The sequence below is a fragment of the Bombyx mori genome, chromosome 22, assembly GCF_030269925.1.
Source record: "Bombyx mori chromosome 22, ASM3026992v2".
In the NCBI taxonomy this organism is placed as follows: Eukaryota; Metazoa; Arthropoda; class Insecta; order Lepidoptera; family Bombycidae; genus Bombyx; species Bombyx mori.
The window spans coordinates 14,902,147-14,924,413 of record NC_085128.1 but is presented as its reverse complement, the minus strand read 5'-3'; the positions used below and the strand labels follow the sequence as shown (position 1 = coordinate 14,924,413).

The window sequence follows — 22,267 nt, the reverse complement described above, 5'->3', positions numbered from 1 at the left end:
TATAAGTGTGTATTTTCGTTGATGGGATTCAAAGTCCGCGATTAAGTGAGAAAATATCACATTGAATTATCGACAAAAGTTATAAGAGTTTTTTTTAGTGGTCGATTAAAATGTCCTTCGCTTGTGGAAGTAAGGAGGTCGTTTGATCCTCTCTGTGCGCCTTGGAGAAGATACCACTCTTTTGATGCTCTTTTTACCTACAATAGGCAAGTGAACTCACGGGCCCAGCCTGCGAGAATTTGCTAACACTAGCTCTAGCAAGAGCTGTGCTTCGCAGAATCTACTACAGGATCGAAATCGCGACCAACTGAAAAGATCCGGCAAAAACTTAGTAAGCTATTTGTTGCTCATAGTTTTCTTTGATGTTCATTGTTTTCATCTTCATCATTATCCTGCCCTTCTCTCAGTCACCTGGGGTCGGCGCAACATGTTTTCTCCTTCCGTACTCTTCTATCATATACCATTTCTTCGCTCACTCCCCTCTTACCCATATCGTCTTTCACACAATCCATCCATTTCTTCTTAGGTCCACCTCTTCCTCTATATCCTTCCACATTCATAGTTAACATTCTCTTACCAACCTCATTTTCATTTCGTCTCATCACATTTCCATACCATCCCAAGCGCGCACTTCTTAGTTTCTCTGTCACAGGTGCCACTTTCAGACTTCCTCTAACATATTCATTCCGTATTCTATCCATTTTCGTTACTCCACACATCCACCGCAACATTCGCATCTCTGCTGCATGCAATCACCTTTCATGCGCCACTTTTGTTGTCCAAAAACCTGATCCATACAAGACGCAGGCCTTATTAAGGTCTTATATATCTTCCCTTTTAGGGGAAGGCGGTTCGTACATACGCCCTGGCTCGACTGTTCGTTCATTGTTTTATTGCTATTAATAAAAATATAACAGATTGCCTACTATCGAAGCTATTGGATAAACAGAGAGCTTATATGCGAGCGTAACATAGCGGGATTTTTTTGCCTGTGAAATAAATAAATAAAAAATCGTCCATGTCTTTGACTGGTTTAGGAATGAACCCATAATACCATGAGCTCAAATGGGATCAGCTGACATTGTCTGACCTCTAGCTGCTTTCAACGAAACGTGACGGCGAACAGTTTATTTAAATTTGCAAATCATACACTCGTAGCAAGTTTTCCTTGACACACAGAAAGTTGCACGCCTCAAATGTGATATTTAGAAATTGAATATTAAAAATTACAAAATCTTATGGTACATACAGCATGGTTTTTCCCGCGGCCTGTGCATCGAAAGTGTTAAGAACACTTGTAAGAATTAATCTCGTAACAAGATATTAATTATTAAATAGCTTTGTTTATTACTATAATGAATGAATGCATAGAGTGGTTAAAAACTGACTCGATGGCGTAGTATTTAGCGCCTCTAATTGTTGTGCCGAGGCTCGTGGGTTCGATTCCTTACGTCGAGCAAATCTTTGTGTGAAGAGCACTGTTTTTTTTGCTTAGATGATTGGATGATCTCACAGCCCACCTCGTGTTAAGTGGTTACTGGAGTCCATAGACATCTACAACTTAAATGCGCCAGCAACCTTGAGATGTAAGTTCCAAGGTCTCAGTATAGTTACAACGGCTGCGCTACCCTTCAAACCGAAACGCATTACTGCTTCACGGGGTGGTGGTACCTACACGTGCGGACACAAAAGAGGTCCTTCCTAATTTTTAATTGTTTGTTCTTTGTCTGAATGATTATTATCTATATATAGCGCTATGACATGTCCTTCTTCAAACGAGGCTTGTGGAGAGTATTAAGCAGTAGGCAGCGGCTTGGCTCTGCTCCTGGCATTGCTGAAGTCCATGGGCGACGGTAACCACTTACCATGAGGTGGGCCGTAAGCTCGTCTGCCTACACTGGCAATTAAAAAAAAAAATGTATATTTTAAAACGTATATAAATATGTATATAAGTCTCTGGTACCCATAACACAGGGAATCCTAATTTGGGGTCGGACGGCCGTGCGTGGTTTGATGCTAGTAAAAAAATATACGTATTTGTAATGGATTTTTTTAACACGATTTTATAGCTTGCTTTTATAGATTTTATAGCTAGTTAGCTCGCTATGTTCGTTTGTGTGTGAGGGAATCTTTAAACGTAATTTTCGCCGACTACACCACGTCTGATTAACTTGAAAATTTGCACCACGTCAGAGATCGATAAAGATACAATCTATACTAATATATACATTTACAGAGGTTTTTACGGATGTTCCGTTATAACTACTGAACCATGCATCCGATTGACTTGAAACTTGGTATCCATGTAGAAAATACATGTACTTAATGGATAGGCTACTATTGATATGAGTGTTGGACTCCGTAATAATAATGACAATAAATAATAATGTCAATTTTAAATGCCTAGCGAAGTGGACGAGTACGGCTAGTAATAATTTCGCTCTCATGTCCTTGATTAGTATCCACAATTAAAAAAAATATAATTTCACCCTTTTTTGTCTTACACTGCATAATAATATTTTTTTTTTATTGCTTTGATGGGTGGACGAACTCACAGCCCACCTGGTGTTAAGTGGTTACTGGATGTGCTATGTGGCTAATGGACATCTACAACGTAAATGCGCCACCCACCTTGAGATATAAGTTCTAGGATCTCAGTATAGTTACAACGGCTGCCCCACCCTTCAAACAGAAACGCATTACTGCTTCACGGCAGAAATAGGCAGGGCGGTGGTACCTACCCGCGCGGACTCACAATAGGTCCTACCACCAGTAATATATTTTTAATTTGTTTTAAGATTCTTTTGTCAAAAAAATATGAACTCTGATGAGTAGCTAGGGACCCGGGTACTCACAAGCTACAAGTAAAATGGTATTAACATTTGCCATATATATTAATTGCCAAAATCATTTCACTGTGCCAAATAGTATAAAAAAATATTTTTTATAGTACAGCTTTAGTATTTGTTCCTATGTCAATACATAGTTCAGTGGTAACAAAAAAGGTGTTACTTCATTTCTATTATAATTTTTTGACACTTAAGTGTCAACAGCGATGCCACACCTTAATGGCGTGGACAACGTAATGAAATTCTAATTAACAGAAAATAGGCATAGTTAAATAGGAAGGTATACAGGATTTAGAATTATAGTCATTCTTAATTTAACGATAGTTGAATTAGATTGAAGATCATCCCGGCCTAAGTGGAACAGTGCCTTAAATCTCTTTAGATGTAACAGGAAATGTATGAATGCCCTATTAATTGAGGCCGTCAGTGCAAAAGTGGCCTAAACTTACCATAGTTAGTATGGAGATAATGAGGTTCGAATTTATTTATTTCTTAGACTTCATGTAAAATTTACATTGGCGGTCTTAATGCTTAAGTCATTCTCTACCAGTCAACCAAAGGTAGTGTAGAGTAAACAGTGGTAGGTACAATGAAATTTATATTAAGTTACAAATATGTACATACACAAAAAATATACCTTTACAATACTTCGTAGGCAAAAAAATACGCGCTAAAATGATTTTTACAAAGGCTATGGATGAAACTAGGGATAGGCCGATTTTGCATCAAAATTTATTATGTTTTAAATAAATTGCAATACATAAAAACAAATATGAATTGTGGGTTAGGCCACTTTTGCGCTGACGGCCTCAATTCTGTATTTCGGGAACGCGCAATGGACGCGTACAAATGCGTGAACTTTAAGTGAACTCACCTTCCTAGCTGTCCTAATCGTTCGTACCTAATAGTCTACACTATCGGCACGACATGATAGCCGTTTTGGCATATTACAATAGTGATGTGAAATGTTAATTTATTCTCGAATAACATTTAATGAAATCTATAAGTTTTTATTGCAAGTAGTTGATTGATGATATTGTCCTAGGGTACCCCGCTGGTACATAGGGCCCTCACAAGTTGTCTCCACTTTACCCTGTCTTGCGCTTGCTCCTTGACATCCCTCCAGGTCACTTTGGCAGTCCTCATCTCAATTATTATTATTATCAAATATTGCAAGTAGTACCTGATTAAAAAGGTTTAATAAAACAAAAAAATATAAATGCTTACTTAATAATATTAGAACGATCTGAATATTGGAATGAAAATGAATATACATACTTTACATACTTTTTTTGTAATTTTTTGTATTTGAAAACAGTTCACTTCACTTATGACCTTGTGAATGTCAACAGAAACTTTTTGCAAAACTTTTCTTAGTTTAAAAGTTATTTAAATAAATGATTTACATAACAAACAACGAACAAAGGAAGTGAGTTTTACTTTCTGATTGTTTGTTCCGCTCGTCAAAGAAAATAAAACAAAGTATCTGTGTGTACCACATAGTACATATTTTGAATTCGTTCCAATTTCGAACGCACAGTCGTTTTTTTCTGCAGCAAGCCGGTAACCGATTAATTCCTCAATATGTTTTTTTGAATTAAGAACTCGATTATTACTTTTCGATTGTGTGTGTTTGATTATTCTGGGTACAAACTAATAATTAAAATAATATTTTCACCATTACGATGATACAATAATTTTTTTTTATACACATCGACGCTTGAAAGGCAATCCTGACTAAGCGACGAAAGTAGGTAAAATGAGTTAGATACACCATTGGAATCGTCTGATTTTTCTGCGTCGTCTAGTATAGGTTTCATCACTCTGTGACGTGTTTTATGTCGCTTAGATATGGTGTGATTTTCATAAAAATGCAGAGTTTTTTCCTACCAAACGACAAAAAAAAAGTTATTTTAGAGACATCCTGCAGTTAGGACATTTTAATATTAAAGTATTATTTACTTAGTCAGTTATTCATGTTTTTAAATTTTCATTTTTTTGTATTTATTTATTTTTACTTGTTATGAAATTTTTCTTTGAAACCACTTAGTAGATTGTACCTATACAAAGTAGTCGTAATTGGTACAGCTATACAATTTAACCTGAAACAAAATGGAATAATATTGAATCTTAGATAGTTTTACTTGTTTAACATAATATCCCTTTCACTCCGTAAATATTTTTACATGACAACATTTCTAATAACTACGTCGCCTAGATAATTTTACTTGATTAATTTCAATGGTTACTTTTGGCGCTTAGTTAAGTTTACCCGTAAACGCGTGGGTATGCGCAACTAGTCGCGTACCACGTTTTAACGGGCTGGTAAAAGGTGACATTCGTGAGCTGGGCGTCGCTTAGTAAAGTCGTTTATCACATTATTTTGCATTTTTTTCCCATGAGGGAGATGTGAACCACGAAATAAGACCAAAGAAACGACTATAGATTCCGTAAAAAGATTTATCAAAAGTTTACAAAGTCGTCGTGGCCTAAAGGATAAAGCGTCCGGTGCATTCGTATGTAGCGATGCAACGGTGTTCGAATCCCGCAGGCGGGTACCAATTTTTGAAATGAAATACGTACTTAACAAATGTTCACGATTGACTTCCCCGATCATTGTTCTCGTCGAACCCATCGCTCGCGACGAAGGGTTCGGCGAGTAAATTAAGCCACAGACACAGCCCACTGAGTTTCTCGCCGGATCTTCTCAGTGGGTCGCGTTTCCGATCCGGTGGTAGATTCTGCGAAGCACTGCTCTTGCTAGGGCCAGTGTTAGCAATATCGTCAGGTTTGAGTCCCGTGAGCTCACCTATAGTTAATGTTACGCTGATACATCTTGTGAGTCTGCACGGGTAGGTACCATCACCCTGCCTATTTCTGCCGTGAAGCAGTAATGGATTTCGGTTTGAAGGGTGGGGCAGCCGTTGTAACTATGCTGAAAACTTAGAACTCATATCTCAAGGTGGGTGGTGGCATTTACGTTGTAGATGTCTATGGGCTCCGACATTGCACGATATTGAAGATTGTGATTGATTAACAAAAAATAACAAGATCTCATGTCGCATATCTATCGTATGCCTTTGGAGACTGATTATATTAGGTACAATAGTGTTGTTAAGTTTGGTTATGTTCAATAGCAGAATATAATTTATTATTGTTTTTGTTGTTGATTTACTCTGAAAACTAGAGCGTTTATGAGTTTTAATAATTCTCTATTATTTTTAAGACTGATGAGGCAATAACTAGATTTTGGTATTATATTGGAATACACTACAATGTGTTATGGTTTATTTATTTAATAATGGCAAAATATTGTATAAAATATAATAGTAATAGCGTGATTTTGTTACAAAAAAATACATCCCTATTGTTTCTTACAATAAATGTTTATTCATAAACGTCTCGCTCTTTTGGTTTCGCTCTTTTGCATGATTTACCATAGTAATTTATTACATTTTAGTTCAATTCTTTACACTTTCTACATGCATAAAATAATGGAATAATATTTAGATACATTTACTCGATTTGTTGTGAACTATGGGATCACTTTAGTCCAATATACCCAAAACGAAACTGTAAGCTGTGCGAATTTGTCTAACTTTACATGTTACTGAAAATCGATCAACGATAGCTCATATTGTTTTACATGTTACTCCAAATCTTTCAATTCTGGCTTAGATAATTTTACTTGTGACGAGAAAACTTTTATATAAAATTCAGATAATTTTACCTGTTTATCAAATTATGGACAATATATATAAGCGACAATAACTGCTATATACACAAATGATAGGCAATAACCTTTAAGTATATTCGATGGGCAAAAAAAAACTATTTCTAGGTCTATTAAAATAATTTCAATCCTACAGTTAGATTCGTTAAAATAATTTTTTTTTCAGATATTTCAACTTTAAATTGCTCTACTGTAAAGTTCACGCATTGTCGCTTAGTCATGTTTGCCTTTCAAGCGTCGACATGTAATTAGCAGCTCTGTTAGTGTTGTATCGTCAGCGTTATTAGCATCGGAACTTTGTTTTTAAAATTCAAGTTTCTTATAATGAATTAATATATTAATATGAATTAAATTCTGAAACGAACTATATTGGAATGTCGTGGTCAACATTGAGACAACAAAGTCTTTTAATTGATTTTGAACATAAGTAGAACCAAAGTAGAAATAAGTTTGGTGGTACAATCCGTGTGTGCAGCATAGCGCATTAAACCACCAGTTCTAAATGATTACAAGGATTTTTGTGTCGTCGTTACGCCACTAGTGATTCGATTTGTGTAAAATGGAATTTAATTTTTTCTATTATAATTTCTTTTTTCTTTGTTTTTTCTCGACTGTCATTTTTAATTGTTATCACATTCTAATACTTCACAGTTTTCGTGAAAAAAAAAACGTGAAAACAAAAAAACACGAAATTAATCATAATTATTTTAAGTAAAGTTTTAATTATATAAATAATTTGCTTAAATTATTTAGTAAAGGGGGTTTAAATACACAGTTGGAATTTCAATTTAGATCGAATGAAATAATTAACTTAAGCTATTACGGTACTTTCTTATATATCTACATTTCTCATTTTTATTATAAACTAAAAAAAAAATTTAATGTGCTTATGTTCGTTTATAATGAGTTGTTGCTTAAAAATATTTTCCCTTTAACGAATAAAGAAGAAAGTGAGCCAAGCGACTAACATGTCAGTGCGAGTCACTAAACGATACGCTTCAGGCGAAATTGACGCGTCTCATCCAAACGTATAAAGGTCATTTGTGCCTGAAGATTAATGTCTTTTTGAAATTTCAAAAAACTTTCAAAATAGTCTTCGAAAAACAAAAAATTGAATTTTAAAAATACATTCGAATCTAAATATATATGATTGGGTAAAAACAAGACAGTTTCATAACGTTTTTCTATGGCATTAAAATTTGTCAATATATTTTTTTAGTTCACGCAATAGTTTTAAGTTTTAAAAAAAAAAGTTTTTGTAAGCACTTCATTTTTTAAATCAGCATCATAAAATTCCCAATAAAAAATACCAAAATATTAAAGGCACTATTTAAATGATTCAGTTCTTTAGCTGTCAATGTTTATGGTCGAATTTCGAATACTCGACGAACGTAAATTTTCATAATCGATTGCGTAAATCGGATTAGTTTATAATTAAAAGTGTAGAAAGTATTTAGACCTTGAATATTTATGAAACGACTAAATATTGGTGAAGGTCATCAAAATACGGAATACATTACAACTCGAAGATTTTTGGACGTATTTCGTAATTTGAGTTTTTTTTTTTTTATTGCCCTTGTAGGCAGACGAGCGTACGGCCCACCTGATGATGACTGGTTACCGTCGCCCACGGACTTCAGCAATGCCAGGGACAGAGCCAGATAATATGGATGAACTCTGCTCCGATGGCGGGAGGTGCGATGATAAAAAGGAGATGAGGGGATCATCTCAAACAATTCCTCAGAGCACTCCCCATGGCACATACGATACAAAATACAGACAGAATCGAAGTCCCTCCGCAGACCCAGAGGTTCCAAACGATGGTCCCCCAAGTCCTTCTTCAGATGAGGCTTGCGAACAATGCTCAGTGGTAGGCAGCGATTTGGCCGTGCCCTGCGATTGCTGATGTCCATGGGCGACGGTAACTACTCACTTGCCGTATGCTTGTCTGCCTACGGAGGCCACAAAAAACAATCATCATTTAAATTTCCGACAATTTGTGCTTAATTAGCATATCAAAGATTTGCTGACATTAATCTGTGTCATTTAGTTTTGTTTTCTTTGAGAGGACTTTTTGGCGGGAACGCGAGGAATTAAGTGATTGTGTGCTTTGTTTTATTTTGTTCCACTCCATATTATCATTTTTCATAAAAATTAGAATATAAATTAAAATAAGACTTGACCTAAAGGTCTTAGTTACCAGGTCATAAAATCCCTTAAAAATTTTCCTTTGAAGAAAACGAAAGCAAGTTACAGTTATTTTTTTTCAAAATACCATTACATACCTGATACTCTCTCGGCCAGCATCCAATATTTGTTGATTATTGTTGTCCAATTACTGTCCGAATAGTAATCGTCAATGGCTATTTTCACGAATCCCGACATTTTGAGTTCTTTTATCACAGCACTTTAGTTCTTGAACACTAGCACTCATTCACTTAAGTCTAGACTTAGGTCCAACCCAGCGTCCTATACAAATAATTGTACAAACAGGTAAGACTTCCGTAGAATTTAGAAAAAAAAAACAATTTTCTAGAACATCACAATATTTTAACTAAATTCTTGAATCACTGTTATGCTTTTTTGGAATTATGTTTTTGAATCACTTCTTTAAATCCGTTTCCCGGTAACAATTTGCTACGGGCAAGCTGTCACCTGAAAGAAAGAAAAAACAAATAAAATTATAATACATACATTATCGGATGGGGAAAGTCAGATTATTTAGGAGGCGAGAAATTTTGTCGCAATGCACTTTATTAGACGTACTACTTTCGAAGTTAGCAGAAAATGTTTTGCTCGTGTGTATTTTTATTGACACACAAAACTGTGTTCTATTGTTCACGATTATAACTCTAAATTAATTTTTAAAAGCGCTGTCTTTATTTTATTAATAATTTGAACGCTTCGTTAAAATAATGTTTTGTGTGCTTACGACGAATTATAAAAAAAATATCGATAATAGATACCTATTATTTCTCGACGAATAATAAAACATTTTAAACAGCGTACCGCGACTAATTAAAAATACGACATTCGTCTTTCATTTCGTGAAAATGAAAGTGAAATAACGCGTAAGTTCGCGGGAGTGCGAACTCGTCGAGTGCCGCACTAAAATTGAATTGCCCGCGCTAACTCTGCCAATCGGCTCGCTTCAGACTCCCACGCATCGACAAGGACGTATGAGCCATGTATTACGTCAGACGAATTGTGTTTTACGCTGGGTGTGTTTGCGTTGGTTTTCCTGTGAGGCCCGTCCCGATTTCACGCTACTAATTCAGTAGTTTCGAATTTTTGATACGCGATGGCGGTAGTTGATCGTTTGGAGGCTTTGTTAAATTTGCTTCCAACGTTCGAATTCTTTAAAATATTTTAAATAAATGACATTCAATGTTTTTTTTTTACTCATCTCAATAGACGACCTACAAATTTTATTTGAAAAAAGAAATCGGTAGATCGCAGTAATGCAATACCTCGAACTTGACCGAATTATTACAGAAACATGAAAAATGTTTAAAATATTTTGCTAATTTGATCCGAGCGCGCGGTTTGTCAAGGGTTGTGCAACTCACTCCGATCTTGAAAGGTGGTCCGGCTGTACGAGAGATTGCCATTTCGCAACGTATCTCAAGACCTCTGGACGGCCTTCGGACAGCTGTAATGTTTACCGGCGTTACAATTTGTGGACTATTGTGATTAGGAACTGCACGATACCGGAGTGGCCGTGAAAAATGTGGACATGTGATATTTACGTAATTTATTTATAAAAATAAATGAATATTTGTGACAATTCAAAAGCTGACATTGATCTCGGATAAACCTTCAATACCTTTTACAGTTGTACGTTCAATTAGTGAAATAATTTATAGTATTTACATTGTAGATGTTTTAAAATCAGGTGGGTCGTGAGCTCATCTACCTACTGAGAGAGAAAATTGTTACTGTTTTAGTCATCATGTATGACAATGAAAAAATCGTAAAACTGTTTAATTTCTTGTAATATAAAACTCATTTTAGATCGTGTTTTATTTAAATAAATAAAAATTGTTTAAATAAAATGTTTCTTTTTTACTAAATCGAATCGAAATCTTGACACACATCTTTCATTAAAATATTTACGTGTGTACCGTTTGATGTTCCAAATATGAGCGATAGATGGCGTTGTCTCATTTTTATTTTTTAGGTTGATCTGAATCTCATATTCTTTGTTGTTTAATGGGTTGTAAATATAACCAGTGACTCGAATGCCTTTTAATTTTCACCAGAACCGGTTCAGCCTGTTGTGGGTATTTTCTTCTACGGGTTTCGCAAGTCGTAGACAAAATTGCACTAAAGACTGTAATGCAATTTTTTTGGGAATAAGGAATTGAAAGTAATACAAGTTTTTTATTTCCTTTTATTGCTGTGACAAGTGGACGAGCTCACGGCCAACTGGCTGTTAAGTGGTTACCGGAGCCCATAGACATCTACAACGTAAATGCCGCCAAGCCGATACGCATTACTGCTTCACGGCAGAAATAGACAGGGCGGTGGTACCTACCCGCGCGGACTCACAACAGGTCCTACCACCAGTAATTACGCAAATTATAATTTTGCGGGTTTCACTTTTTTATTACACGATGTTATTACTTCACCGTGGAAGTCAATCGTGAACATTTGTTGAGTACGTATTTCATTAGAAAAATTGGTACCCGCCTGCGGGATTCGAACACTGGTGCATCGCGCTCAACGCGAATGCACCGGACGTCTTATCCGTTAGACCACGACGACTTAAAATTGATTTTCCGTAGACGTCATGTCTCGGGGTGACTTGCAACGGGTGGACCCGAAGTTCGTTAACCCAACGAAATAAATTAATTAATAAACATAAATATGAATAATTGAATACATAGTTGTTCGCCCATAAAATGTAATTGTAAAATATAATATTAAGTGGCTCTTGTGAATATACTAACAAATAAAATTGATTGATGGATCGAAATAAAATTTTATAATAATTACATTTGGAAGATTGTTTCTCGTTTATGTTGAGGTGAAATGGATTTTGCCGTTTAGGCTTAGGAAATGTTTTCCTTTAATGCTATAATACGCTATTGTTAATCTATTTATACAGTTTGAAGACTTTTTTGCAGATGGCGTGCGCGATAACTTAGGTTGGATACGACCCCTTAAGTGTTCTTAACTTCCTTGCATTGGATCCGACCTTCTTAATTACCTCCCCCCATTCCCGCTCAAGCTACTGATCCTCGCCCGTGACAGAACCTGACAGTGGCGTTACCGTGAACACTTAGTTTGACCTGGAGAGTGTAGGTTATTATTTGGCATTTTGTTTTCAAATTTCGCAGCTATCTACAATACAAACATTATTGCTTAAGGCGTTAATCTTTCTCGTTATTGGCTTTTACCATTGGCACTCGACGATGCGCCACGTCAAACGGTAATGACCAATAGTTCAGGAGACAGCGAGAACGTGTTTATTTTTTATTTAAACTAAAAATCGTGGTAATTTTGGTGGTTGTTTTTTTGGTTATTTTTTACTTTTTATTTTTGTAATGTTTATTGCATTGATGGGTGGACGAGCTCACAGCCCACCTGGTGTTAAGTGGTTACCGGAGCCCATAGATATCTATAACGTAAATGCCACCACCCTCGTTGAGATATGAATTCTAGGGTCTCAGTATAGTTACAACGGCTGCCCCACCCTTCGAACCGAAACGCATTACTGCTTCACGGCGGAAATTTGCGGGGTGGTGGTACCTACCCGTGCGGACTCACAAGAGGTCCTACCACCAGTGAATTTTTATTATTTATTACTTTTTATTTTTGTAATGTTTATTGCATTGATGGGTGGACGAGCTCACAGCCCACCTGGTGTTAAGTGGTTATCGGAGCCCATAGACATCTATAACGAAAATGCCACTACCCTCCTTGAGATATGAATTCTAGGGCCTCAGTATAGTTACAACGGCTACTCCACCCTTCAAACCGAAACGCATTACTGCTTCATGGCATAAATAGGCAGGGTGGTGGTACCTACCCGTGCGGACTCACAAGATGTCCTACCACCAGTTTTTGACCATATAGGTAATTTATTAATTCAAATTACTTTTACGGTTTTATCTCGCTTTCAATATTTACATTCCATTATCATTTCCTCATTATTATTATAAATCTTTAAATAAAACATTAAAACGTTTTTACCGTAAAAATAATTTTAATTGAAAATTTACGAAGAAATTCTCATAATTTCTCAACATTTTTTTTTTCGCTTACTTTTTACGTAAACAAATAATTTAAGATTCTTCTAAACATTTTAATAGAGAATATTATGTTTATTGCGACGTCTCACTGTCGGTTTCGTGTTATGAGAAAAAAAACCAGCGTTAGACTGAACGACCTTCGCACAGTTTGGACCAGTTCGGGGGTCCGTGACCGTCCACATTGTTAAATATGTGCATTTCACAAGAACATTGAGAAAGTCAACCTTGAATTCCGTTAGTAGAGATTCTCGCGCTGGATTTGATGATATTTCGATTATTGTTATTGTAATTCTGGTAGAAACGGGGCCATATATTCAGCATCATCTTAGGCCTTACAGCCCAGGGTGAGCCTTAGCCTGGTCCAGTATGTCTCTCTAGACTGCTCTGTTAGGGCTTTCTCCTTCCAGTTCCTGACACCGATAGCTTTAAGGTCGCGCTCCACGCCATCCAATCATTGGAGTTTAGGTCTGCCATGACTTCTGCGGCCCTCTGTTTTGCCATAGAGCAGTTGTCTTGGGGCCATAGATTGGACCGGTGATAAAGCAGTTGAGATTATTCCTGTCGCGAGCGATCATGTGTTCGTATCGGACTTATTGCATTACGCTGGCTACTAAGCTGGTTTAGCTACTGGAACCCATAGACATAAAATTAAAAAATAAAATCGAATTCTCAATTTGTATTATTCAATATTGTTCACTATGGAGACGGCTTTTTTATGGTATTCACGTTATATTGTCTATCTATGATATCTGATATTCACTTAAAATCAAGTGGACCGTGAATGCTGCAATCCGTTTACAAACAATTGCAAAATAAATGGTTTGTTAACCTTTTATATTCAGTACTTCATTCTAGTACTAAATATCAAACTTTGGGTTTACGGCAGTATGGTAGATTTTATTTTATTTTTTTATTTTATTTATAACTTCTTATAATAGAAAGTATAAAGGCGGACTTAATGCCATAGGAATTCTCTAACAATCTACCTTAGGGGAGTGCAGAGATGAAGCTTGGTAGGTGTAGTGTGAAGGGGATATTACTTAAACATATATTATGTGTGTATATAACATACATAATACATAATACATTTGCCATTATTCTGGCATATACAATAATACTGTTATCTTGGTAACCGTTCCGCCACCATTTCGTTAATCGTACCACCGTCCCCGAAATTTTACGTAAGATTTCTCAACACTTAAGCGCGTAATTTGGTCATTGTCATGTGATCATTATTTCTACCCCCATGTTTGTAATCTGCCTTTAATTAGTCGACAACAAGAGAAGTCCATTTAGTGTTGAGCAATTAATTAAGCCCAGAGCATGAATGCTGTAAGTGTTCTTCGATCGAAATCTTAATAATACTTTGAAGAAAACGACTAAGGGAAAATCTTCCACGGAATGGATTAAATTGCTCGGTAGAACGCTATTGTTTGGAATTTGTAAGCATGCGACCTTATTTTGAAAATGTCATTAGCGCTATTCAGACATCTGTCATTTATCTCTTCTGTTCTATAATGGCTACAGCCACGTACCATCCGGCTTTGGAATGAGCTCCCCTACACAGTGTTTCCTGAGCGCTATGACATGTCCTTCTTTAAAAGAGGCTTGTGGAGAGTATTAAGCGGTAGGCGGCGGCTTGGCTCTGCCCCTGGCATTGCTGAAATCCATGGGCGACGGTAACCACTCACCATCAGGTGGGCCGTATGCTCGTCTGCCTATAAGGGCAATAAAAAAAAATACAAACACAACCCTGAGCTTCAAATCGAAAGCTTTGCCCATACAAATGCAAATATAGATTTTTGCACACAAAAACATTAACACAAACAATAATAACCTTCATTTAAAATTTTAGGGGTCATCAGATCAAACCAAAAGCCTTTACGTATATAAGTATAGGAAACACACAAATATACAGTGCCCAAAACACGTCATTACGGATCCTCCTGATCCATTAACGTAGCTTTGAGTACCACAAGCACCGGTCACCGTCCTCGTCGAACCCGTCGCTTGCGACAAAGGACTCGACGAGCGAATCAACCCACAGACACAGCCCACTGAGTTTCTCGCCGGATCTTCTCAGTGGGTCGCGTTTCCGATCCAGTGGTAGATTCTGCGAAGCACTGCTCTTGCTATGGCCAGTGTTAGCACCACTCCGGTTTGAGCCCCGTGAGCTCACCTACACGTTAGGGCGAAGCTGATATAACCTCTCAAGGCTGTCAGCATATAAAAAAAAAAAGATACAGACCTCAACCGGGAATGGAGTTCGAATCCCGCGTAATAGAAGCCAGGGTCACAAACTACCACACCAACGATTTAATCTACCGCGTTCTCGTCATACAACGTAATTCAATAAAAAAGAATTACTCATTTGTCTGTTGCATCAGCAAATATGAGGACGATTGCGTAAATCCCAACAACACGAAACCATTTAAAAGTTATGGATTGTTATCAAACGAAACTATGAATGACCAAAAAAATTGTTCGTTCGCTTAATTGTTACGCTATTTATCGTGTTCGTCTGCTGTTTTTTGTTTAAATGGAAGTGGTTTAATTCGTTTTTGTTGCAGCCTCGTTACGTAAAATGCTTATTTCTTAAAATTAACAAATAGATCAGCTATAGGTAATTCGTATGCAAGATTTTGGGTATACTGGATCTAATTCGGTTAATCCTTTTCTAAGTTTTTGAAACTTAAAGCATTATTGCTACGCGAAAAAAATAGACCATCTTTATTCGTGACTAGCTGACCCGGCAGACTTCGTAGTGCCCTAATCGATAAATAAAAGACACATCAAGGGGACACATCAAACGAAAAACAAAATTGTTTGTTTTTATATAATTCCGAGCTTTTTTATATTTTTTCACCTTTTAAACCTTCTCTGGACTTCCACGAATAATTCAAGACCAAAATTAGCCAAATCGGTCCAGCCGTTCTCTAGTTTTAGCGAGACTAACGAACAGCAATTCATTTTTATATATAAATAATAGAATTTATCGTGTTGCTTGAATCAATAGGACTATATAGGTCTATATTTGTAGGATTTTGGTAATGGGAGAGCATTTTTCACGATGCCCCAGAGCGGCACTTAAGTCCGTCCCTGTAATGCAGAAATCTCTCTGAATCAGTACGGAAACAAAGCTAGCAAAAAAAGTTAAGACGCAATGAGGAAAATCCTTTGAATACCCCGTAATCACAGCTGAGTACTACTGTGTGAGTGAATTGGTTCGTTTCGTATGCGTTTTTATATATTACAATTACTTCTGCCCTCCGAGAATTGTTCCGGAAATGTTATTTAATTAATAGCCTTTTTTTATCACCAACAATTTGTTTTACATTACGTTATTATGTAAAAAATAACACTATTGTATTTAATATGTACAGTCCGAAAGATGCGTTATCTTAATTCGGACTTATTTCTGTATCTGATCTTAATGAAACAGATAACGTTTTACAGTGTAAGACCTTATTTTCAGAATTTATATAAATAAAACGGACGTCTGGAAGGGATTGCTTTTAGCCTTAAGACCGCCTATTGTACAACTATATCTGCTTGTTGACTGTTTTTTTTATTGTTTTTAACGTTAATTTTCTTTTTGGTGTACAATATTATAAATAAATAAATAAATATTTACTAACAATCACGCGACGTTAACTGGTCCCGTGATAAGTTCGTAAAGAACTTGTGTTACAGGTACCAGATAACGGAAATAAATGTAAGATTTTTATTATACACATACATATATTTAATATACATCCATAACCCTAGAAAATACATTTATATTTATCATACAAATATCTCCCTTTGGCGGGATTCGAACCCGCGCCCCCTAGTGTAGTGACCACTTACTACCACTACACCAGACGGCCGTTAAATATTCTCTCTTTCTCTGTCTCTCTCTCTCTTTTTCTCTGGCTCTCTAAGACCTTCTAATTTCTATTGCAGGTAGACGAACATACGGCTGTCCTAGTGTTGCACCGTCGCTCGAGGACATCAGCAATGCTATAGGCTTAACCAAACCTATTACTTTCATGGGAACCACGCTTGTTTTGTTCTGAGGAATTATTTTGGATTAACTTCGATGCATTCCGCGTCTCAACATTTTTTTTCCTCCCTTTTTCTAGTAACCTCAGGGGTTATTCTAGATTTGCCGAATTATTAGTACCTAAAAGCACCGTTAGTGGATCTGGAGTCTGGAGGATCCGAAATGACGTGTTTTGGGTGACATCGACTGCTTTTTCGGAATTGCATTATATGTTTTTCTTCAAACAAGGATAGGCATTTTATTGGTGGCCAGCGGCTTTGCTATTGAAGCCGACAAGTATACCTTCACCACCTTGAGGCAAAGAGGTCGTACGTAGTGACAAATTTAAAATTGGAACGCAAAACTTGTAGTTAACTTTGTGATTATTATATTGTAATTATAGTTGTAGGTCATACGTGTCTGCGTTATTACCAGAAGTTAATGTAATCTTTTGTATTATAGTTTTACGAAAAACTTCCTTAACATAAGCAAACAATAATTGAGTTCTTGAAATGTTTATTTTTTGTGTAAAACTTCAAGATGATTATTTAATAGCACACATTGCAATAATGCGTTGATTAAAAATAAAACGGTCTAAGGTCCATACTTGTAACTACTTCCGCATATAGGTTTTGTTAGTAACAGACCTAACAAATAAATTCTATTAGTAATGAATTAAATCTATTATAATATTTGATGTTACGTCCAGACTGATGTATTACGAAAATTATAATCAGACATAACAAAAAATTACTCTACGTAATCTTTTGATTGTACATAGGAAAAGGTCATAAGTATCAGTTAAAGCAAAACAATAGTAATAAGGAATGCCCGGTAACCAAGTAATTATTTCAGCATACTCTGTACAACAATGCTGAAGATTTTATAGGAATTGTTTTTTTTTAATTGCTTAGATCGGTGGACGAGCTCACAGCCCACCTAATGTTAAGTGGTTACTGGAGCCCATAGACATCTACAATCTACAACGTAAATGCAGATATAAGTTCTAAGGTCTCGGTATAGTTACAACGGCTGCCCCACCCTTCAAACCGAAACGCATAACTGCTTCACGGCAAAATTAGGCAGGGTGGTCGTACCTACCCGTGTGGCTTACAAGAGGTCCTACCAGTAAGAGTGATAAGTTTGATAAGATCGAAAAACTAGTTAATACCACGAACGATACGACGGTCGTTGACATTAGAGATGATCCAAAATCTAACAGGAAAAAAGGTTGGTATTTTTCTAACAATTTAAATGTAAGCTGCGTAATTACTATTGCTGGTTCGTTGTGAGATAGTGCACGGGTCACTGTTACCTGGTCTATCTCTGCTCCCTAGCAAGAAAAGTCATGTATTTCGTTTTGAATATTGTGACAGTCATTGGGCTGTGTAATTATAACTTCGATTTCATTTCTCAATATGGGCGTCAGTAATCACGTTGCGATGTCTCCATTAACCACATAACAGCTGGTAAGCCGTTATCCACCCACAAAAAGCGTAATTAAAACGATTACAAACTAAAATCATTTCAAGAAACTTTTGGTACTTAAAAAATGAGCGACCTTATCTTATATTGTACGTGTGTTAAGGACGTACTCTTTAAACATTGAACAGCATTCTAAACGAGAACTTGAATACTAATTACTTGTTTATTCTACTTCCCAAACCTTAATTACCAATATTAATATAATTATTAATAGTAAAAAAAGGTAGGTAGTAATTTTCTGTTCTAGTTTCATGTGTGTCGGAATCTGTTGCATTTCTTTCCTGAATACGAGATTGAACTTCACTGTGTAATTGTAATCGACCAAGATTGATAACACAGCATACACTGTTTTATAGTGTACCCGGGGTAGTCAGAATTCGACTATAATTAGTTGAAATTATAAGTTTGAACATTATCATGGTTCTATTGTCAAAGACTATTATTTTACTTACTATAGTCACAGTTTACGCCAAGATTACATTATAGACAAACAATATTAAGCTATTCTCAATTTGACCACAGACTTTAAACATTAACAAAAGTTTGACAATAAAGTCGAAGAGTATATATGCGTGTGTGGGTGTCAAATACATGTTAGTGTGTGTCATGTTTCTTTTATTGATTTAATGGATGACTGAGGCATAACTTAAAAAAAAAATTAGCATTCTGCACTCCTTCTCTATATTCCATACTCATCCGTCCGCGCATTTTTTGTGAAAAGGGGTACAGAGTTTTGGCTTTACGTACTAATATATAAATATACACGTACATGTAAAATGTCAAAAACTTTTGTAATAAGAACAATTTAAACTTCTAATATGCCATAAAATGAAATCAAAACAACTGGTTTTAAAAAAAAATAAGTAGGGCTGTACATGTACTTTTAAATCGCAATGAATTTGTCACCAATTCGTAATCAAGTTTCAGCACTGACAAGGAACAGCAAGAAAATCTCAAGGTTTGTTCATTTCCGGTACAGAAGAATAAAGTAATGAACGTAACTACAATAACTAGTACATAAGAAATAGATAAGAGAATAAATTCTCATCTTTTCGAACCCTGTATATATTATCTATATATATAAAAATGAATTGCTGTTCGTTAGTCTCGCTAAAACTCGAGAACGGCTGGACCGATTTGGCTAATTTTGGTCTTGAATTATTCGTGGAAGTCCAGAGAAGGTTTAAAAGGTAGATAAATATGAAAATTTTCGATATTAAATAAAAATATCAATTTTGTTTTTCCTTTGATATGTCCCCCGTCGGACCGATTCCTTTTGTTTGTTTTAAGTTTATTTTATACAAAAGCTTAGGTATTTTATTTATCGATGGAGGCACTACGAAGTCTGCCGGGTCAGCTAGTACACTTATATTTAAGAAATATGATGCTCTCGGTTGACTTCTTCCTTATTGTTAATCTGCCATACTATTGTAATGTTGGTAATGTCATGAGTTGCGTTTTGAATGTTGGCATTTCGTACTTACCCGAGGGCAAAATCTCAAGGTTCCGCCGGCGAGCATTAATAACGTTGCAAAAAAAAATTCACGTAACGTGTCGTAATGCTCTCGGACTAGATATATTTCACTGATCCTAGATGTAGCGCTATTTCATTAGAGTTATTACGAAAATAAAATGATAATTCACGAATACTTTTATTTTATTTGCCAATTAAAATTGCTCTAGAAACATTTCTGGGTTTGTATTTACGTTTATTTACGTTTAAATCTTACTAATATTATAAGCGCGAAAGTTTGTAAGAATGTATGGATGTATGTTTATTTAAAAAAAAAAAGACATGCCCGCTGAGTTTCTTGCCAATTCTTCTCAGGACGGAGGCTAATTCTTGTGAATTGGCGGTAGTTCTTTTGACGTTCAACAAGTATGTACTTTCATTTATGTCGAATAAAACCTTTTTTGATTTGATTTGATAAAGCTTTTTTTGATTTGATTTGACTCTTTCACGCAAAAACTACTGGATGGATTTTGATAAAACTTTACAATAATATAGCTGACACATCAGAATAACACATAGACTATAATTAATATAGATATAGTGTGAATTACTCAAAATATGTCAAGTGAGTAGGAAAAAACTGCCATCTTATTTTCATAATCAATAATAGATTATAGTTCCGGAATCTAAGCGGGGGGGGGGGGGGGTCGCTAGTATTAAACAAGCGTGTGTATCGGAATCGATAATACGAGGTAACAATAACAGACACCCAAAACCCCTCAAATAACAAGTAACAAAACAGATCCTGACTCAGGACGAGGATCGAACATGACTCATATTGACGTCACATCCAATGATCCAAGAAGGGAGCAACAAATACGTTAATACGTTTCACTGGTGGTAGGACCTCTTGGGAGTCCGCACGGGTAGGTACCACTACCCCGTCTATTTCTGCCGTGAAGCAGTAATGCGTTTCGGTTCGAAGGGTGGGGTAGCCGTTGTAACTATACTGAGATCTTAGAACTTATATCTCGAGGTGGGTGGCGCATTTATGTTGTAGATGTCTATGGGCTCCAGTAACCACTTAACACCAGGTGGCATGTGAGCTCGTCCATCCATCAAAAGCAATAAAAAAAAATCTAATAGCGATTTGGAAATTGCATCATTTTGCTTCGTTAGCCAACTTGGAAATTTGTATTCAAGGCAAGTAAATACAATATATTAAACATTTATTTATATGTGCCCGACGTGCTGTAATAATAACACGCTATTCACCTCGTTTCGTCTCGATTTATGTTTTAACATCATCAAATGTTGTATGAATGTTAATTTTTTTTATTGCCTCTGTAGGCCTACGAGCCTACGGCCTGCTTGATGGTAAGTGGTTACCAACGCTAATGGACGTCGGTAATGCCAAGGGCAGAGCCAACCCGCTGCCTACCATTAAGTACTCACCGCAAGCCTCGTTTGAAGAAGGACATGACTTAGCGCCGTCCAGTCCTTTTCAGTTTTCGCGCGATTTGAAACAGATTACATCTTTTTAATAATGTACATGTTTTCCCTCCCTATGCCTTGAGATGCTATTTCAGTTTCATCCTAAAGTGTAGGTGAGCTCACGGGGCTCAAGCCGGAAGTGTTGCTAACGCTGGCCCTAGCAAGAAGAGTGCTTCACAGAATCAACTACAGGAGATCCGGCGAGAAACTCAGTGGGCAGTATGGGTTGATTTACTTGTCGAGCCCTTCATCGCGAGCGACGGGTTCGGCGAGGATAGCGACCGGCGCCTGAGGTACCTAAAAGCACCGTTAATGGATCGGGAGGATCCGTAATGACGTGTTTTGGGCGACGTCGACTGTTTACCATTCGGTCCACAGAATCGGGTATGATTGATGTACAACGTCCAGCAAGCAAATCAGTCCTTGAATTTTATGATTTTGAAAGTTTCGTATCATTTCGTAGTTTGAAGTCGTCGTGGCCTAAAGGATAAGACGTCCGGTGCATTGGTATGGAGCGATGCCACGGTGTTCGAATCTCGCAGCTGCGGGTACCAATTTTTCTAATGAAATACGCACTTAACAAATGTTCACGATTGACTTCCACGGTGAAGGAATAACATCGTATAATAAAAGTCAAACCCGCAAAATTATAATTTGCGTAATTACTGTTGGTAGGACCACTTGTGAGTCCGCACGGGTAGGTACCACAGCCCCCGTCTATTTCTGCCGTTAAGTAGTAATGCGTTTTGGTTTGAAGGGTGGGGTAGCCATTATAGCTATATTCAGACCTTAGAACTTATATCTCAAGGTGGGTGGCGCATTTACATTGTAGATGTCTATGGGCTCCAATAACTACTTAACACCAGGTGGGCTGTGAGCTTGTCTACCCATCTAAGCAAAAAAAAAACACTTCACGATTCTTAAAATTTGTAATACAATTTTAAGATTGATATTGTTGATTGAAATATCATT

General features: G+C 36.5%; 1 protein-coding gene across 3 annotated transcripts in view; it reads right to left on the bottom strand.

Moving 5' to 3' along the window:
- LOC101737339 (elongation of very long chain fatty acids protein 7) overlaps nucleotides 1-22,267 on the bottom strand; it is a 125,464-nt gene that overhangs the window by 33,672 nt on the left and 69,525 nt on the right. For 2 of the 3 annotated variants that reach the window (XM_062675041.1, XM_012689136.4), the window contains one exon: nucleotides 8,868-9,237. In XM_062675041.1, coding sequence (XP_062531025.1) covers nucleotides 8,868-8,967 — 100 coding nt within the window. In that variant the 5' untranslated portion in view covers nucleotides 8,968-9,237. Of the gene's footprint in view, nucleotides 1-8,867; nucleotides 9,238-9,548; nucleotides 9,700-22,267 lie in introns of those variants that run through there. The other variant, XM_004924715.5, reaches the window with a different exon arrangement.